The 20,594-nt window shown below is 28.8% G+C and overlaps 1 protein-coding gene across 1 annotated transcript; it reads right to left on the bottom strand.

Annotated features, from left to right (window-relative positions):
• Positions 1-16,036: 16,036 nt before the first annotated feature.
• Positions 16,037-19,140, bottom strand: LOC108460289 (auxin response factor 18-like). Its single transcript, XM_017759730.2, has 4 exons — positions 18,808-19,140; positions 17,451-18,597; positions 16,460-17,337; positions 16,037-16,375 (listed from the first exon to the last, which is right to left on the bottom strand). Exons 2-4 carry the CDS (start codon positions 18,525-18,527, stop codon positions 16,306-16,308), a joined length of 2,025 nt encoding a protein of 674 aa, XP_017615219.1. The 5' UTR covers positions 18,528-18,597; positions 18,808-19,140; the 3' UTR covers positions 16,037-16,305.
• Positions 19,141-20,594: the final 1,454 nt, after the last annotated feature.

Consider the following 20,594-nt stretch of genomic DNA (forward strand, 5'->3'; position numbering starts at 1 on the left):
CGTGAAAGGGGTAGTGTAATCTGGCGCTTTATGTACTATTCTCTTATCGTGAAACCAATAAACGTGAGCATGACACGTAAGTAAATGAACTGTGATTCTGGATTATTTTACTAACCTATAATTTGGTTTACTTGGTTCATTTTAGAGGGGTCAAAGTGTAATTTTATCATTATACTAATTTATAATTTCATAAATTTCTAAGGGCCTGCACCCCTTTATCAACCCTTGTATGTGCTTCAAATATGTTTTGCCTCGTATTCAAGCTAATATTTAATGCTTAAGCTGATGGCTAGGTTGATGAAATGACCTAATTGATACAATATTAATACTTTGAGGATTCAATTAGAATATTTTAAAATTTTTAAGACTAATTTGGATTTTAGACCATAATTTGGGGTGTATGTGTGATTAACCCTTATAATTTAATTCTAAAAAAGGTAATATCAAAACTATACGTTAAATTTGGTCTAATATATTATGTCATGCATGAATTTTGATTGTATGCGATTTTATACATGAAATTTTGATTTAGTTCAGTTTTCATATATCACTAATAATATTACCGAATTAGCACCATTTTATGTTGACATATTGCATATACAAACAATTATATTAATTCAATATGAAAGTAATTGTATACATTCATTTCTTTATAATTTTACGATAGTAAAATATAATTTCACCATTTTAATAACTTATGTATTATAATTTTAAAGGATTAAATCAATGTTTTATATTTTTAAGGGGTAAAGTACAATTTTACCTTTACTAATTTAAATTTTAAAAAATTTAAAGGGCCTAAATGAGAAAAATTCCTTTTTAAGGGGGCGGGGCCCTGCCACTATCTAGTTTCGCCTCTAAATCTCATTATAAATTTTTATCATATATCTGTTTCTTTTATACTATTCTTAAAATTATCTATAACTTCTATCTAACCCTTAAATATGAGAATAATGCGTTTTTAAAATGAGATTTAATATTTTTAAATGTTTTTTTCTAAAACAATAATTTTCAAATTATTTTACGTGTGTTTCAGTGACTTTGTTGGCTATGATGATGTGTAAAAAAAGGACGGTGTTGGGTAGATACATCAATGTGGAGTTTTAAAAGCCTATGAATGGCAATGAATTTTATTGGTGAGCAAAAGGGTATGAATTAAAAGAGGGAGGGAGTGATTGTGTGCATTTAAGTTTTGAAAAGAGAAGTAGTTTGAAGTTAGGCCAGATTCTAACTCGTGACTTACTAAGTTCAATACTTGAATTAATGAAAAAAATGGTAAACTATCAAATTAGTTATTTTTATTTGTTTCGGGTTATATTTTAGTCACTTATATTTGAAATGTTACGTTTTAATCACTTACGTTAACGTGTTGTAACATTTTAGTCACTGAGCCGTTAATTATCGTTAACAGTGTAACGGTAAGCTGACGTGGCACGTTAAATTATCATTTCAGAAAAAAATTTTAGGTTAAATTATACAATTGGTCCCTATATTTTTTCGTTTTGAGCAATTTAAAAATTTTTATGTTCTTTTAACTTTTCTTCTTTTTTTTTTCTTCTACTTCTCCCTCTACTTTTCTCCTTTCCCCGTCTCTTTTAACGTGGTTTTTTTTCTATATTTTTTATTTGTTAAAATTAGTCCCTATACTTTTATTTTTTTTGAACAATTTAATTTTTGTTCCTTTTTTTTTTCATTTTCTTCTTCCTTTTTATTTTTCTCTCTTCTCAAATTCTTCACTACAAAAACATCATCTTTGTCCACTAAATAAACCAAGTCCTTATTTCTTTCACATTATTCCTAAATTAAATTTTCTTGAAAACTGAATATTAATAATTCATAATTAAATCTCGATTTGAATATAACCTAATTTTGAAACTAAAATAGGATCTAACTAATCAATATAAAAACCATATCATTAATCAAATCTAAACATAAATTGAATTCTTTATATTTAAAACAATTTTTTCGTTTCCAAACTTTTATAGAATCGTAAATTATTTATTTTCTTTTATTTTATTTTCTATCGAATAAAATTAAACAAACGATAAAATTGATCTAAACCTTCTTAGATATATATCCATAAAAGTCATTCTTCATAATACATTTTTTAAGGGTACCTCAATACTCAAGGGTGCAAAGTTTAGTGCATGATCAAATCACCACAAAATTTATGTGTTGTTTGTCAGGAGAAAAGTAAAGTAAAGTATAGTGCATAGACCTTAACACCCATAGGCGTCAAGTTCAAGCTAGTCAACTTTGACTAGGGTATTTATTTGTCTGTTGGCCCAATCAAATCATTCAACATAAGGAGCTTGAGACTTATAGGTAATGGCTGATCAGAACAAGGCTTTTCTTTTCAAGGTCAGCTTTGGTCTAATATTGATTGCGAGTGCTACGGGGCAAGTACAAGTTGCCTGATCTTATGTTGATACTCCTTCCCAAAATGGTGTAGCTAAAAGAAAAAAAAATACACCTTTTTGAAGTAGCTAGAAATCTTCTTTTCAAATGAGTGTTCCTAAATGTTTCTGGGATGATATCGTTTCAATAGCCTTTTTTCTTAATAAGCGTATGGTGACATTCCTTACCATATCCTCTTTCCTTCAAAACATTTGTTTCCTATTGAGCCCAAGATATTTTGTAACATTTATTGTGTTCGTGATGTTCTTCCAGAAGTCATGTCTCTTAAATGTGTGTTTCTTGGTTATTATCAACTTAAAAGGGGTTATAAATGTTCTCCTAATTTTAAGAGGGATCTTGTAGCTATTGATGTCACCTTTATTGAAAACACACATTTTTTCCCTGTGTTGTCTATTTATAATACTTCCCCAGAAGATGATGTTATGTTATTTGATACTGTAAATTATCCTGCCAATTCCTTTGAAATAGGTATACTAGAAGATGCAACAACTCAACCACCAATCATTCATGTTTGTTCAAGACAAAAAGATCCTCTAGACACATGTCCGGCACCAGTCTCCTTGTCAAAAAAAATTATTCCTAGTCAAGCCGATCCTAGTATCAACATTCCCATTGCCCTTTGAAAAGGTAAACGACAATGTACTTATCTTATCTCTTCTTTTTTATATTATGATCATTTATCTCATGTGATTAAATCTTTCATTGCTTTATTGGACTCTATTTAATTCCTTAAAACTTTAGGGAGGCTTTATCTCATCCTAGCTAGTGAGATGCAATGATAGAGGAGATTACTGCTATAGATTGTAATGGAACTTAGGAACTAGTTAGTTTTCCTATGGGAAAAATGGCTATTGAATCTAAATGGGTGTTGACAGTCAAACTTAATCTTGATGGATTAGCTACCCAACTAAAAAGCCAGACTTGTTGGTAAAGGATATGCTCAGACCTATGGGGTTGATTACTTGGATACTCTCTACAATGGATAAGATGGCTTCTGCCTATTTGTTCATTTCTATGGCGGCTACATATGGGTGGCCTTTGGACCAACTTGATATAAAAAATGTCTTTTTGCATAGTGGTCTACAGACCTGATCATGGGTCAAACCGAATCAATGCCAAAATTTTGGCCCGTTTTCTAGGCTCGAGCCCAACTGGCCCGAAAAATGAGCCTAAATTTTTTTCAAGCCCAACTCAGATAAAAATGCTAAACTCGAGCACTACACGACTCACCCATATTAAAAATTTTTATATTATTTTTATATAAAAATAAATTTAAAAAATATAATACATTAAATACACTAAAATCATTAAAATAATTATTTCCCAACAAATTGAAAATATATTAAAAAAAGTATTTATACTTAATAATACTAATATAATTGCAACTTAGCAAACAAATACATCTAAAATAGTAGTAAAATTAATAATAATAATAAAAGAGTTATATAATATTTAAACAATAACAACAAAATAGTAGTAATATAATAGCAAAACAATAGCAAAAAAAATTTTAAGCAGTTTGGGCCGAGCTTGGGCCAAAATATTCTTACTCGAGGTCTGACCCATTCAGAAAACGGACCTTATTTTTTCTCCAAGCATATATTTTTGCCCAAACCCTCCCACTTTTCGGGCCAACCTTCGAGCCTAGGAGAGTGGCCCGACCCATAATCAAATCTAGGTCTACAACAAGAAGTTTATATAGAGCAACCACCTAGTTTTGTTGCTTAAGGAGAGAGAGCGGAGGTGTTTCATCTTCAATAATCTTTGTATGTCTTGAAATCGAGCCTATGAGCATGGTTTGGATGTTTTAGTGAGGTGATTCAGGATTTTGGTTTATAGAAGAGTAGTTGAGATAACTCGTTTTCTACAAACACTTGGAGGCAAGCATGATTCTTCTAATAGTTTATGTTGATGATATTTTTATTATTGGGAGTGATGATGTAGGCATTCTTTCTTCGAAATCGTTCCTTCATATTTGATTTCAAATGAAAGTTTTAGGACAGTTCGAATATTTCCTGAGAGCTAAAGTTACTAGGAGTAAAAAAGGTATTTTCTTGTCTCATAGGAAACATACACTTGACTTACTTGAAGAAATTGGAAAGTTGAAATATAAATCATGTAACACGCTGATGGATTCTGATTTGCAACTTATGAAGGGAGATAGTGATCCCTTTGAGGATCCTGAGAGGTATAGGGGACTAGTTGGGAAATAAATTAATTATCTTAGAGTTACACATCCTGATATTGCATATTCTGTAAGTGTTGTGAGTCAATTCACGTCTTCACCAATGGTTAAACATTGGGAAAAGTTAGAACAAGTCTTATGTTACCTAAAGGGGGCTCTAGGTCGTGGTCTTTTATATTAGAATTATGGGCACACATATATCGAATGCTTTACAAATGCAGATTGGGCTGGACCAAAGATGGATATGAGGTCAACTATAGGTTATTGTGTATTTTTGGGAAGGAATTTAATTTCTTGGAAAAGCAAGAAGCAAAGTGTAGTTTCACGATCTAGTGGAGAATCTAAATACAAAGCTATAACACAATTTGTGTGAGATTATATGGTTACAGCAATTATTGAATGAATTCCGTTTCAAAATGTTGTTACCCACAAAATTATGCTGTGACAATTAAGTTGCTCATCATATATCTTCTAACCTAGTATTTCATGAGCAAACCAAGCATATTGAAGCCGATTGTCATTTCATTTGTGAAAAGATTTGACGAAAATTTATATCAATTGGCTACGTCAAAACGAGAGATCAATTAGGATATATCTTTACGAAATCTCTTAATGGACTTCAAATTGATTATATTTGTAACAACCTGGGTGTGATTAATATCTATGCTCCAGCTTGAGGAGTGTTAAGGAATATGTAGATATGTAATTAGTTGATTACTAGGAATTTAATTTTATTCTCTTTTATTTACTTTCCTTATAGAGTAGTTCTATCATGTATATATGTATTGTTCGATGGTGTATAATACATAAAATTTTATTCTCTCTTCCTCGCGTTCTGCCATTTCTCTTCTAATATTTCGTACAAATCGTAATTTTATTATATTAAAATAGAAATAAAAATCGTTTTATCCATCTTAATATTTTAACCAAAATAATTAAATCACATTAACTATTTAGACAAACTACCAACATTATAGAGAGATAAATTATCCAAATTAAGATAAATAATTAAAATTTAAATTTAAATATAAGTAGGTAGTTATGCTCTGCTTCGCCTAGGATTTAACAATAAATTATAAATAAATTTAATTTATAACTATACCAAATTATTATTTTTTATATTTTATGTTAATAAGTTTATAGTTATTTGACCAATTATGGTAAAATATGTAAAATAAGAATTATATTAAAATACAATAAAATGAGGATTTTCTTTTATACAATTCCTACTACTATTATGTAATATATTCATTTAAAAATAAAGTAAAAATAATTATGTAATAGAATATTTTCCTTTAGATTGAGTTATTATGAAAAAGTGTTTAAATATATTAAAATAAATAATTATGAATCATGAAAAAATCATTTTTTATAAATTAAATTAGAAGAGTATAGAATAAAAAAATAGATTATATATTGTTATTTAAAAATAATTCATAAAAGATTCATTTGCTCAAATTAGGCTTGTTTATGGACTGGGCTACTCGCTTAGGCTCGAAGGTCCATGCGAAATTTAGAAGGGTTTGGGCAAAAATATTAAGCCCAAAAAATGGGTTTGAGTAAAATATTAGGCTTGTTTAAAATATTTGGTTGGGCTCAGGCTTGAATATTCAATACCCAAGCCCAGTCCGACCCAATCCGTTTTTAAGTTTATAATATTTTATATTGTGTAATTTATAACATATTAAAAAATAAACATATACTAAATACGTAATACTATTGTAATTTAAACATTAAAATAATGTTAAGATGACTATATAAAAATTTTCAATAAATAAAATTATTAATATTAAAATAACATAAAGTAAATAGTTTTAAAAATTATTTAAAATATAATATAAGGGAGCTTTAAATGAACTTGGGTTAGTGTTTTACAAATATGAGTAGATTTGGATAAAATTTTAAGCCCATATTTTAGGTCGGGCCAGGCTTGTGCAAGCATAAAGTATGTTAATATCATGCTTAGGCCCAGCTCGGCTTGATCCAACCAATGAGCACCTCTAGCTTAAACCCGTTAAAATAGGCCATTAAATTTGCAACTAATGAGTATGATAATTGATGTGGACACTCTTTTCATGTAGTAGTTATAGATTTAAGAGGTCTTTGTTTTTTCAAAAATAACTCGAATAAATTAATTATTTACGAAAATAACCTATTTGTATAACCATATATGAAAATGATCCGTTTTGAACAGTGAATTTCAATGCCGTCGTTGCTATTAGTGACACCACCCTTAATAATAGGCCAATCATTGGCTGGATTTTAAAAAAGAAAAATAATTCTATTGGGTGTCTCCGTTGTCATTGGCGGCACCGGACTGCAGTGCGATTATATAAAATGTTTAGGGACCTAACGAAGCAATTACCCTTTTTTAGATTAGATAAAAAACTCTGGCAACGTTACTACTAACCCCACCAATTAAATGCTTTTAAACCTTTTGTCTATTTACATGTTAAGTTTATCCTCTTTTAAAATTAAATTTAAATATCCCTAAAATATAAGAATAACAAAAATAAATCATTTTCATTTTTTTATTTTTAAAAATAATATTACTTGAGGGATATATTTGAATAATTTAAATAAGAATTTTATATAATTTTTATGTTTATTGTTTTAAAAAAGTAAAAAGTTTTGAAAAGTGTTTTTTATTCTTATAATTTTAAAGAGCTATTTAAATTTAATTTCAAAAGGAATAGAACTTAACATGTAAATAAACCAAAAAATTAAAAGCATTTAATTGGGTGCAGCCACACCACCTTTTTTAATCCAAATCTAAAAAGAGTAACTGCTTCATCGTGTCTATGAACATTTTATATAATCACACTTCAATTCAGTGCCGTTAATGGCAACGACAACACCCAAACAATTATTATTTTTTAAACCAGCCAATGATTAGCCCATTATGAAGGGTGGTGCTACCAATAACACCGGTGACACCAAAATTCACTATTCAAAACGAGTTATTTTCGTATATAATTTTATAAGTAGATCATTTTTATAAATAACTACTTCATTTCAATTATTTCTGAAAAAAAAAAAAACCATTTAAGAGGGGTAGCTGGTGAGTGCCAACTAACACTTGTTTCTATTATTTTTATTTTCCATCACTGAAAGGTCCCAATGACAATAGGGCACCATACCATAACAATAAGTGTTGACAGGGAAAACAAAATTTGAGAAAATCAAAATTCATTCCATTAATTTTTTATTAGGTTTGTTTCATAAGTTAATGAACATTAATTTAATTAAAATTAAAAATTTTATTATAAAAATATTTACATCTTTCAATAATTTTATAACTTTTAAGAATTAAATAATTTAATTTACAAAATTTTAAAAATATAAAAAAATAGATAAGTGATAAATTTGGGAGTTTTAAAATTCTTAGTCATGGGTTTGATTTTTTATGTTGATTTGATATTATATGAATCCGTGTAGAAGCTACGAGTTTAGAACATAAATATGTGTTTAAAATAACATATAATAAATAATGAAGAATATGATTTTGAACTAATTAATAATAACAAATGAAATATGAACGATATTAAAATGAAAAATAGATTAAATTGTGTGTAAAACAAAATTTAAACAAAAATACATCAGATTAAAAATAGTAAATACATGCAATCGTTTATCATGGTATTGTCATCAATCCGTGTTGGTGTTAACTTAATTTGTTACTCCAACTCAATCAACAACATTATTAATATATATATATATATATATATATATATATATAACAATTTTATATAACAAATATACTTATTAAAATTTCATATAAAAACTAAAAATTGGTTTTGTTCAAATGGTAAAGGAAAATTATTTACGTGTATAGTGTTATTGGTTCAAATTTCATTGTGAACAAAATAAAGCATTAACTGAGTGATAAATTAAAGATTTTACCAATGCAACTGACGTGATTTCAAATCCCACCATATGCATATTTTTATTTTTTTTAATAAAAAGATTAAAATATCCTCTAATAATATAACTTTTTTTAATTGCGAAAAGTTATTTTTGTAATTTTTCTAATCGATTTGGTATCCAGTTAACTTTGTTGCAAAGTTGTTAGTGAAATTAACAGTAATGTAAATATAAAATCTGAAAAACAAAAATTGGAAATAAATCGAAGACATTTTGCGTCACCCAATCATGCAGGTGCAACCCCTACCCAAGAGGGAGAACATTAGCTTTGTCATTCAATAACCATTAAGTTGGTTCATACATATAAACATATTTCACATTTGATATTTAATCAATGTAGGACTAAGCTTTCAATTTTCCTTAACATAATTCACAAGTGGCTTACTTTGAGCATTAATTTCTCATTCATCACTCAACCATTTTGAACATATGATATACCGATTGGAAATGTATCATGGGGTAAAATATAAAACTATTATTTTATTATTCAAACCTCCACCTTTACTAATCAAGAATATGCCTCAAAACTTCCAAAAATCTATTTTTTCCAACAAACTTGTGACCCTAACTCAATCAAGAACTTAAATAATAGTATACATTTATAAATATATATAACAATTTTATATAACAAATATACTCGTTAAAATTTCATATAAAAATGAAAAATTGCTTTAGTTCAAGTGGTAAAAGAAAAAAAAATTATATGATGAGTAATGTCATTTATGAATTTCAAAAGGTTAAATCTTTCAAACAATTTTATAAACTTATTACATCAAGTTTGGAGGCTTTGACACATTTCTAAAATCATTTTAGATCATTTTGAAGGGGTTTAGACATGCTTAAAACATAAATCAAACTTTGAGATACTTGCATAGCTTTTTAAAGTGAACTTGAATGGGAAAAATGTTAAATCCAAAGTAAAAATTCAACCATCCATTTTCAAACATTTTCCTAACATTTTTGAGCCCCTTAAAAGTTATTTTAGACCTTCCCCCAAAGCCTTATTACTAAATGAGTATGTTTGAGCATCATTCACAACCATTTCGGGGACTAAAAACACATGTTTAGAAGTGCGGGTAGGAATGTCTTAAGACATAATATCCCTAAACTATTTTTTGACAAATTTAATGGTTGTGCCTCGAGACACTGGGCTCTATATCTTGAAACATTGGACCACTAAAGCAAAATTTGAGTATTTTGACCAATGTATCTCTAGACATCAGTACCATGTCTCGATACCCAAAGGCAGAGAATAAATAATACAAGTTGAAAACACATAAAAACCATCCAAAAACATCAACTTATGATATCAATAGTTCCCAATCATTTTAAAGCTCGTTTAAGCATACAATATTTAAATGTGTTAAAATAAATTTATAAATCAAGGCTAACTCAAGCATTCAAATGGTTTCAATTGATATTTGATCCCATACAAATCCAAACAATTACAAAATCTTATAATAGCCTAGGTTTATACATACATGCTAAAATAGAAGCAACAATTATAACCAACATAGATACATTACAACCTCAAAATCTAAAATGGTAATGCGATACTCCCGAGCCAAAATCACAAGCTTCTTGACAAGTCCATAACCTACGCATTTAAGCAGCTAACGCATGAGCTTGATGAGCTCAATAAGTACATAAGGATAATTGTATCAATCCTATCCTGTTATTAGTGTTGATCCTTTACGAATATTGTTCCAGAGTTTACTCATTTTACATTTTAGTATTACTAATGTATTCATTTATTATTATTGAGGGCTCAAATTATGTGACGCCCCAAACCCGGCCGGGATAGTTCGATTCGAATTTCGAATGTCACATTAACCACCGAAGTGACTCTCCGTACCAGTCAACCAACACACCAATCTAAAAAATGCTTAAATAAGTAAATCAAACAATCCTAAAACCTGCTTCGGTCATCATAATACAACGAAAAGTACCAGGGGTAAAATTGTCATTTTTAAACAATGTAAAATTTAAATACGTAAACCATAAATTTGGACCAACCAATGTCCTGAGCATTTTATTTTAAAGCATTTGTAACAATCATTTCATACATATAAGGATCATATTCTAATTCATTTTATACAATTTATAATAAATTTTCGAAGTTGAAACATGAGAAACTACTAACACTTTGACCCTAACACACTAAAATAAATTTGTCTCATTTTAAAAAATTCCGACACAAATTTCTTTTGTTCTAATAAAAATTAGAATTATCAAGATTTTCGGCATATATGGCTCAACTTTTAATTAAATTTCTAAAATTTTTAGTAAATTTTCAAAGTTACATGTGACACCGTACAACCAACCTGATTGTCAAATCCAAATGTGTGACATCACATTACGTTACTAAAGCAACTCATATCAAACACACACAACATTCCATATAATTAAATCTCATAAATACGCTTCAAACATAATCTAATTGAGTTGTTATGACTATAGAAGAATCGATACACATAAAAAAAAATAAACATCAATGGCTAGAGGTTAAATTTCCATTCATCTTTTAGTTAATTTTTCATGTTTTAATATTTATGAGCATGTTTATATTTTGCATAAATTATTTAGAGATATCTAATATCATTTATAGATTTTCTAACAATTGATACTACAGACATTAATTTGTAATACATTTTAAATCATTAAATTTAACCTCAATGTCAAATTTATCATAAACTTTCGATTTAATCAAATTACATAATTACGTAATTTTTTCAAAATTTAGCCTGTTTATGTAATTTTTAAAAAAATCAACATTTATGAGTATTTAAATTTCTTTTGTGTTTGTTAATAAATTAGGCTTATGTATAAATTATTTAAATTAGGATTTTTTTCAAAGTTTATTATTAAAAAAATTAAATTTTGCAATTGCGTGCGAATCAACCCATAATTAATTAAATAATGATTTCTAATTTAGTGGTGATTAATATTAAGTTTCTTAACAATTAAAACAAAAATAAAAAGAGTAAGGATCAAACTGAAAAAAAGTTGTAAAGCTTAAGGGGTTAAATTTGAAATTGTACCTAATATTTTAACATAGTTAACCGTAAAAGTTAATGGAGGGACTGGAAATGAGCAAATCAAAAAGTAAAGGAACAAATCTTAAGCAAATAAAAGTAGAGTGACTAAAACTACACAAATCAATAAGTGCAGGGACTATCCTCGAAGTTTAACCTCATATTAATTAGTGGGGCAAGTGGCGATGGTTAATGGTTTCATTTTCAAGCTTTGTAGAACTCCAATAAGAGCTTGGGCTTGTGGATGATTGATGAGAAATGTATTTGGGTCATTTAGGATGTATTCCGTACTTCGAATCCAATTAGGGCCTACATTAGTAAATTTTATTTTATGGATCATTCTCACCATATTATTTATAGTTATTTTTCAATTATTTTATGGTATTTCAATAATTTTTTTTATGTTAAACCCAAACTTAGAATTTCGAACCCTAAACATCAAGCCTTGAACCTTAAACAAATTTAAGTTCGGGCTTAGAGTTTGGGTTTGGAGTTCAAGTTTAGGGTTCAGAATTTAATATTCAAGTAAAAAACTTATCAATATTATGTATCAATGACACAGAAAAAATTACTGAAATGTCATTAAATAATTAGAAGTGGACTATAGATGATGTGGTAGGAATTATCCATAAAATAATTTCTCCTACATTAGTATTTGAATTTGGTAATTTTTTTCAATTTTGGTTCATATAATGACGTAACACTAGAGATTGTCACATCATCACCTAAATTTTTTATAAAAATAGTCATTTATAGGTGATTATATGACACAATATTAAAATATCACGTCATCACTTAAATTAAAATTAATTATTCAAATTTATCATACTAAAGTATCTTTTTTTTCTTTCTTATTTTGTTTTGAATTTTTTTCAAATATATATATCTGTAACAAGATTTTAATTAATTTTTAATTTAACTCATATAATTTCACTCAATTCGATTTGAATTTCATTTAAGTTGATTCAATTCAAAAAAAAAAAACCCAAATCGAGTTAAAACAATAAAATAAGACTCAACAACTCGATTAACTTAAAATTTTTCATTCGATTCGACTTGATTCAATCCAACGCTAAACCCAACCTCAACTTCTAAAACCTAAATCTATTAAAGAAATTTAATTGGTTCAAATCTTGATGGTCTAATTGTGTTTTCCAATACCATCTTTGGTTATTTAAGTGCATAGGAAACAAGTTGTACATTTTTGTATTCCCATGTCTCAATTAGTATACTATAATTTTCTTGGGATTTGACCATTACACTATAATATATAATATATAATTTAAATATTTTTATGTAATATTTTCACTTAATATATTAATATATTAAAATTTAAAATATATAAATTATTATATTAAAATATTTATTAAATAAAACTTTTGAAGACAAAAATAATAATAATAATAAAAGAGCTTAAACACTAGTTAATAAAAATTCTAAAACTATTCCTTGGATCAATGTCACATTCAATACTCTGTCCACCTAATAAAAACTGTTGACATATTATTTTCTGAAAAAAATAAAATTAAAAAATTATTTATCGATGTTGTCCTCAATCGTGAGTTAGTGTCGAGTTAACTTGTGACATCTACTTAATTAACAATATTATTAATACTAGCAATAGATGGAGATAATAAAATACATTTAAATGAAGCTTTGGTTGGGTTGTAAATTTAAATTTTTATCAATTTAATTAGTATATTTTATTTTTATTAATTTTTTGTTAAGATGAAAAAACTAAAATACCCTCAAATAATATTAACTTATTTTAATTACTGAATTATATTTTTGTAATTTTCCTAATCGAGTTGATGTTCGCTTAGCTAATGACACGAACTCAAGTAAGAGCTTATAATAATAGTATTTTTGACACAATATTTAGAATTACTTATAGCTTCTCTCAACCTATAAATAGGAAGATAATGCGTTTCAACACACTTAAATTTACGTCTTCCCAATCGAACTAATACCTAATCGACTCCAATTTAATACGTTGAATTGGGTTAAATTTTAAAATATCTTATAAGTGAGAAAAAGAAGAGAAGATGAAAGAGAAAAAGAGAAATTGGAGATAATAAAAGAGGTGGGGCCAGCATTCCTTGACTCACGAATCTTTGTCTGCCTTGTGCACTGGAAAACGCCTGTTACTATTTCAATGTCTGAATCAAACCTTAGCTGGTTTAACCAATTTGTTTTTATTATATCAATTTTTTTAGATAAAATATTTCATTTATAATAAATTATAAAAATATAATTTATCATAAATTATTTTTAAATAGATTTGATAATATCTATTCTTTTATAAGAATATGTCTAAAATTATTTATAATACTCAATCTATTTTTAAATAATTAATCTTATTTAATTTTTTTGAATGAAAAATATAAAATGGTGGATGTTGACTTTGGTTAAAATAGGATATTTATTGAAGATCCCAAGGAGATTAAAGGTGACATCCAATCCCAATGCCTAGAGACCCGGCAAAGGCAAAGGCAAAGGCAACACACACCTTCTTCATCTCTGTCTGTGTCATCATCTCAACAGAAATTCCGCAGAATCTTGATGCATGCTTGCTTTTGTTTCACTATCAATTTCAAGCCCACTACTGCCTCCCTTCTTCGGTCAAACTTCAGATCCAACTTTTACTCCCATCATTGTTGTGACGTAGGATTGTGCGAGTAAAATTTGATTTGATGTAAAAAATTTAAAAATAAATTTAATTTTTAAGTTAATTAAATTGAATTATTCGAGTTGATTTAAATTAAAATTTATAATTTGAATATCAAATTAATATAAATACTCTTTTGGTTTCATTAATTTTAAAATGAACAAATTGATCTCTCTCAATAAAATTACAAAAAATTAAAATAAATTTTAAAATTTAAAATATTTATAAAATTCTAAAATTTATTTTTTAAAAATTATAAAAATTTTAAAAAATTCAAAGAATATATAAAGAAAGTTAAAATTTTCTCAAATAATATTTTTGAGGCATAAATAAGTTAATTAACGATTCAAGTTTATCATACTAAGTATCTTTATTATTATATGTTTTCAAATTTATATGCTCCAACATGAAATTAATTATATTCTAACAAGATTTTTAATTTGACATGTTTAATTTTTTAAATTTAACTCGAACAGTTTCACTCGATTCGACTTGACTAAAATTTCGTTTCACTCGACTCAATTCGAAAAATTCAAATTAAGTTAAGATGATAAAATATGACTTATGAACTTGATTAACTAAAAAAAAATTCACTCGATTCAGTCGAACACTCATATTTATTTTTAGGTGTAAAAATCGCCACTTACAAATATACCTCAATTAAATTTTATTAAGCTTGAAATAACTGAGTCATATGAGTTCAAATTATAAAAATTTTGATATATTCGAGATATATATTTAGCCATTTGAGTTTGTTCAATTAGGTTTAGTTAAGCTTATTTATTTAGTAAAGAAATTTGGTTCTTCCATTATTTATGCTTTACCTTAGTTCAAATTTAAAATTAAGATTTTCAATATTATTTATAAATAAAAAATTTGACTAGCCACAAATATTTAAATTCGATTCTACCAAATTTGACTCGATAATAATCTAACTAAATATGAGTTTTTGTCTTCAAGTCAAACTCAAATAGTTCAAAAGTCTCATTTACACCTCAATTTTGACACAACAAAATATAATCTCAACTAATACAACATTTATTCATGCAAAAATTTTCCAAATTAGTTCTTATATATATATATATATTATAGATTAAGATTTTAATAATTTATTTTATATTTAATTTACATGGCTGAAAAAATGGACCCAACTTGAACGTAAGCAGTGGCAAAATTAGGGGCTAGCAGGATCTTAACCTTGGTTCCTAAAATAGAAAATTTTTACTTATGTTTTTTATAATTTATAAAATTTTAAATTAATAATGATAAAATTATACTTTTACCATTTAAAAAAATAAAATAAAAATAATTTAATTCTTTAAAATTTATAAAATATAGAATATTAAAATAATAAAATTATATTTTTTATTATCATAAAAATATAAAATTTAATTTTGACCTAAAATTTTTTTCTAACTGCGTACGTGAACGCAAGAAAACCCACCTACTCCTATATTCTCCACCATAAACATAAAACATTTCAGGATTCAATTTTGGTTGACTCTAAACACATTTTCCTTTGTTGGTATAAAAACACTTTAGAATTATGATATGACAAAAAGACGAATTTAATGAAATGTATTTCAAGTCTGATAATGAATAAAGATTTGACTTTTTTTGTGGTGGTTGGAAAGTTATTTCAAAATGTAAGACCACCCTGTTGTTAAGGATGCTTTTGTCTGATTCTACCACCACCATGCCTACCTCATCATCTTTCAATTTTTTTTCCATGAAACGAGCAACATGCATTTATTCCGATTCACCATGTCTTCTTAGAAGTTCGAACTTAAATTTCCTCAATCAATGTTAAAGAAAAGTTCTCTTCATTTCTTAGTCTGATACAAAGGCATAACTAGGAAACAATTATTGAGCAAGTTGTAGGCCTAAACTCCGTAAGGAGTAAAATGGCGGCCATTTCAGTAATAAGCTTACCGTTAGGATAAAAAGAAATGTGGTTTACAAGTAACCCAAAAATGGGTGAGAAGTGAAACCTTCCCACAACTACCCAAAAAGAAATGAAATGAAAATCAAAACCAAGGGTTTGAAACTGTACAATTAGCGAAAATATGCAATCTCTATCTTCCCATGTTGTCACTGCCTGAATCTGTAAGAACGGTCAGCCTCCTTGCTGTCTTCAAAAACTCACTGCAACATTGAAAGCATTAAGTAAACAAAATGATTGACCTTTGAAAAATTAAAAAGCAAACGATCCCAAGGAACCATTGGTACCTGAAGGGCTCATCTCCTGTGTGCTTAACAGAAGCAGCAGCATCTCGGTAGAACATGTTTCTCAGCATATCTGAACTTTCTACGCCAAACATGTTGGCTAGCTTGCCGTGCAGCTCTTCATATGATCTGAGAGCTGAAAGATCTAGGGTTCTTCCCACATTCTCTGATTCCGTGAAGACTTGGCTATGACCAGTCTCCAACCCCATGTTGGTTTTTGGGAGCTCTTTGTACCAAGGAGACCCTTCATCTGAAGAATTTTCATGAGCATTTTGATGTAATGCAGATCCAGAGGCATCGGAAGAAATCACAGTCTTCTCTGTATTCCCGTTGGATGAACTGTTTCCAATTGTATCTGAGCAGCTCTGAGAAACCTGCTGCTCACAGAAAATGAGTTGACCAAACAATAAGATATGGGGTGTCTTTTTTTCATTGCTTTCTTTTAAACTTTGGGTAAGATTTCCCATTGTATGCGAGGAAGAAATATTCCTATTGTTTCCATAGTCACTGGAGTGTCCCATAGGTGGGATAGTATGACCAAGCTGATTAAAATCATGTGGAAAGAGGCCCGACTGCAGCTTGCTGGAACGGACATCTGATGAAGATAATCCAAACGGTGCATGCCTGGCTCCCTGTATGCCTCCAGGAATGTTGTTTGTAATGCAACATGCGGGGCTGCTGGACCTGAAACTGCTGTCAGAAAAAGATGGCATTGGAATTTGGCCAAGTAAAGACAAATCAGGGTGTTGCGGAAGCCACATCCTTTTCCTTGGGGGCGAGAAATGATTAAGATGGATGGCTGGTATGTTTGTCACCAATTCAACCAACCATGGGCTAACACACTTCACATCGTGTAGTAAATCTGGCTCATCCCATGCCACCTGAAAAAATATGTTAATTCGGGAAAAAATTATTAGAAGCAAATCTAAGAGCAGAATATAAGGTAAATTGCAAATCAATGACAATATAAAGTTATGAGAAATACTGGATATACCTGAAGAAGGCGCCATGGAGAATTAGGCCAACGGATGGGATCAACGACCTGAGCGGTAGATATTGTTCCCATAAACCAGCTAATCCGTGAGGAGTCCTCGGTTTCAAAAGCCATTTTGAACCTCATCCCAGGATACCAGTGGGTTTGCATTGCAGCTCTAACTGATGAGGCCTTCACACAGAACTCAGGAGTGCTTGCTCGTGGATAGTAAACAACCTCAAAGGGTTGCCTATTGGCGGCACGACTCACAGCTTCAATCACATTCTCGGGCCTTATTCTTCCCCTCAGATCCCCATTCGAATCATTCTTCATCAATTTACTCTCCCCCTCCCTCAAGAGTGGAGAATAACCAGAGCTTCCATCCCCCAAATTCCAACTAGAAGGATACTCATGTCCACTTCCAATACCTCTCTTCACCCTACGGATTCCCACACAGAGATCTCCATTCTCTGCTCGAAGAAAGACAATCGAATCACCAGCCACAAGCTTCTTATGATTCACAAAATTACTCCACCCCGTCGTCAAAAGATGCCGGCGAGGTGTTCCCCTATATATATGCCTAAATTTCCAAATATTACCATGTACATCCTTTGCATGAATGGTCTGAACAGGGGGTTCAGCACTATAATCCAACCTAGGAAATATAGTCTCTGCACAATACCGGGGAACTGAGAAACCCCCACCATTATTAGCATCGGATTGAGTCAATGTCTTAGCAAAAGAAGGTGGTTTTTCAAGATTCTCCATCCCAATATTTCCATCAAAACCATCTTCATACCCAAAATCATTCTCTCTCAAAGGAACCAGCATAATTTTAGCATAAACCTCATCAGTTTCAGGATCTGCCATAAACTTAATGGCCGAAATTCTACATAGGATGAGTGAAGGAATTAAAAGACTCCCAAAATCTACATTCCTATTGGCATGTTCAGCATGACCTTGAGGGAAATAGAACACCTTGGAGTTCACCGCTGGCATTTGCACCATATTACCAGCACAAGCATGCCATAGTTGAGGATCTAAGCATTTTTCTGATGTCTTAACCACTTCTTTCCTACAATCCATTACTGTTATCATTGTTTTCCCAATTCTCGAGGTCTAAACCATACAGATAACTACCCTTCCTCTTTTTCCTCACTTGATTATTCTGCTAACACATGAAATTGGAAATATATCTTAAGCACACAATCAATTAGACAGATAAATTAGAAGATAGAACAAAATCCGCTCCCCCCCCTCCCCCAAAACAAAAAAGAAAACACCATAGCTATATACAATCATATTTTCCACACACACCCCCAAAAAAAAAATCAAAGAATTCACTTAAAAGGGAGAAGGAAAGAGTAAAAGACCTTACCTTTAAATAAAAGGAGATAATTTTTCCACCAAAAGGAAGAAACCCAGATTACAATGAACAAAAAGAAGCAGAAACAATGCAAGAATCTCAACCCTTTTAAGGCCAAAACAAGAAAGGAAAATGAAAGATATAAAAGTTCAAAGACTTCGAGAATGAAGAGAAACAAAGTTTGAGAAAGGAAAGGAAAGGAAAATGAAAAACCAGGTCGTTATGGGAAATTGAATAGAAAATGAAAGTTTTAAAGAGGAAAGAAAATGATGGAGAAAAGAGATTTTAACTGGAAAGATTTTGTGTTGTTTGCCGACCAGAGGACTGTGCAGTGACAATATATTTACACGCATATATTGTTTCTTTTTCCTTTAAAAAATAAAAGAAATTATTGGGATGAGAATGGAGGACAAAAATGGTTTTTTCAACACCATTTATTAATGGACCGGATTACTCGTCCAGATTCAAATGTCTGTTCGAAATTTAGGAGAGATTGAATAAAACTATTATACTTGAAAAATGAGTCTCAGTAAAAGAGTTAGGCTCGTTTAAAATATTGATAAGCTTGAGTTTGAATATTTAAGGTCTGAATTTGACTGCTCATTATTAAATTTATAATATTATATTATATTATGTTACTTATATCTTATTAAAAAATAAACATATACTAAATATATAATACTATTTTAATGTAAACATTAAAAATAATGTTAAAATTATATAAAATTAAAATAAAATAATATAAAAGTAAATATAAAATGAGATTAGGTTAAACTTTTACAAATATGGATAGATTTAGACAAAATTTTAGACTATTATTTTGAGTCGAGTCGAGCTTGACAAACATGAAATATATAAATATTTTTCTATGTCCGGTCCGAACTCAGCTTTAACCCAGAGGCAACTTAATTCATGAGTAAAAGGAAACATATATCCTTAATAAATAAATGGGACTATAATAGTCATTTTATTAGATTTGTGAGTATAAAATATTATAAATTTATAAAAAATATATAAAATAAAATAAAATTTATTTTTGGTTAAAATTGTAAAACTGACATTATAAAAACTATGATAATTTTATATGAATTTTTTGTTATTTTATAATTAAGTTAGAATCGTTGATGAGTGGTATTGATTCGATCAAATATTCAATATATAGTATAAATAAAATTATAAAAATAATATAAAAATAAAATGTGACTTTCTTTAAAATGGTAAAATTAAGATCGTAACACAATATGATGTTTGGGTTCAAATCTCATAACTTCCATTTTATATGGATTTTTAGTTATTTTAAAGCTGAGTTAAAATTCGATTGATGACGATATTGATCTAATCAAATGATTCTCATTTTGTATGAGTTTTGTATGAATAATACACTTTTAATGCACTCGAATCTATGTCTTGTACTGATAATAATATCGATGCTAATCTAATTAATACTCAATCGGAAATAAATAAATAAAAAACATTTTAGAAGGGTTATAAAACATAAAATATAAGTCAACTAAGAGGCAAAATCAGAAAATAAAATCATATCCAAATAAAAATCATCAGAGAATTTATTTTCCTAATTAATTATCAGAATAATCCCCAGAAAATATTATTATTTTTAATCTTAAAATATCACGATATTTTGGTGGAAGATATCACGAGTTTTAAAACTTTTCATTTTGTCAGAACCGAGGCCCTAACTCTTCGGGACCAACCATGGTTAATTAAATTTTAATTAAACTAAATAATTATCCATCGGTTTTGGTTTATTTTATTATTTTCATCCTTAATTTGTAAAATTT

This window comes from Gossypium arboreum, chromosome 4 (assembly GCF_025698485.1).
Source record: "Gossypium arboreum isolate Shixiya-1 chromosome 4, ASM2569848v2, whole genome shotgun sequence".
In the NCBI taxonomy this organism is placed as follows: Eukaryota; Viridiplantae; Streptophyta; class Magnoliopsida; order Malvales; family Malvaceae; genus Gossypium; species Gossypium arboreum.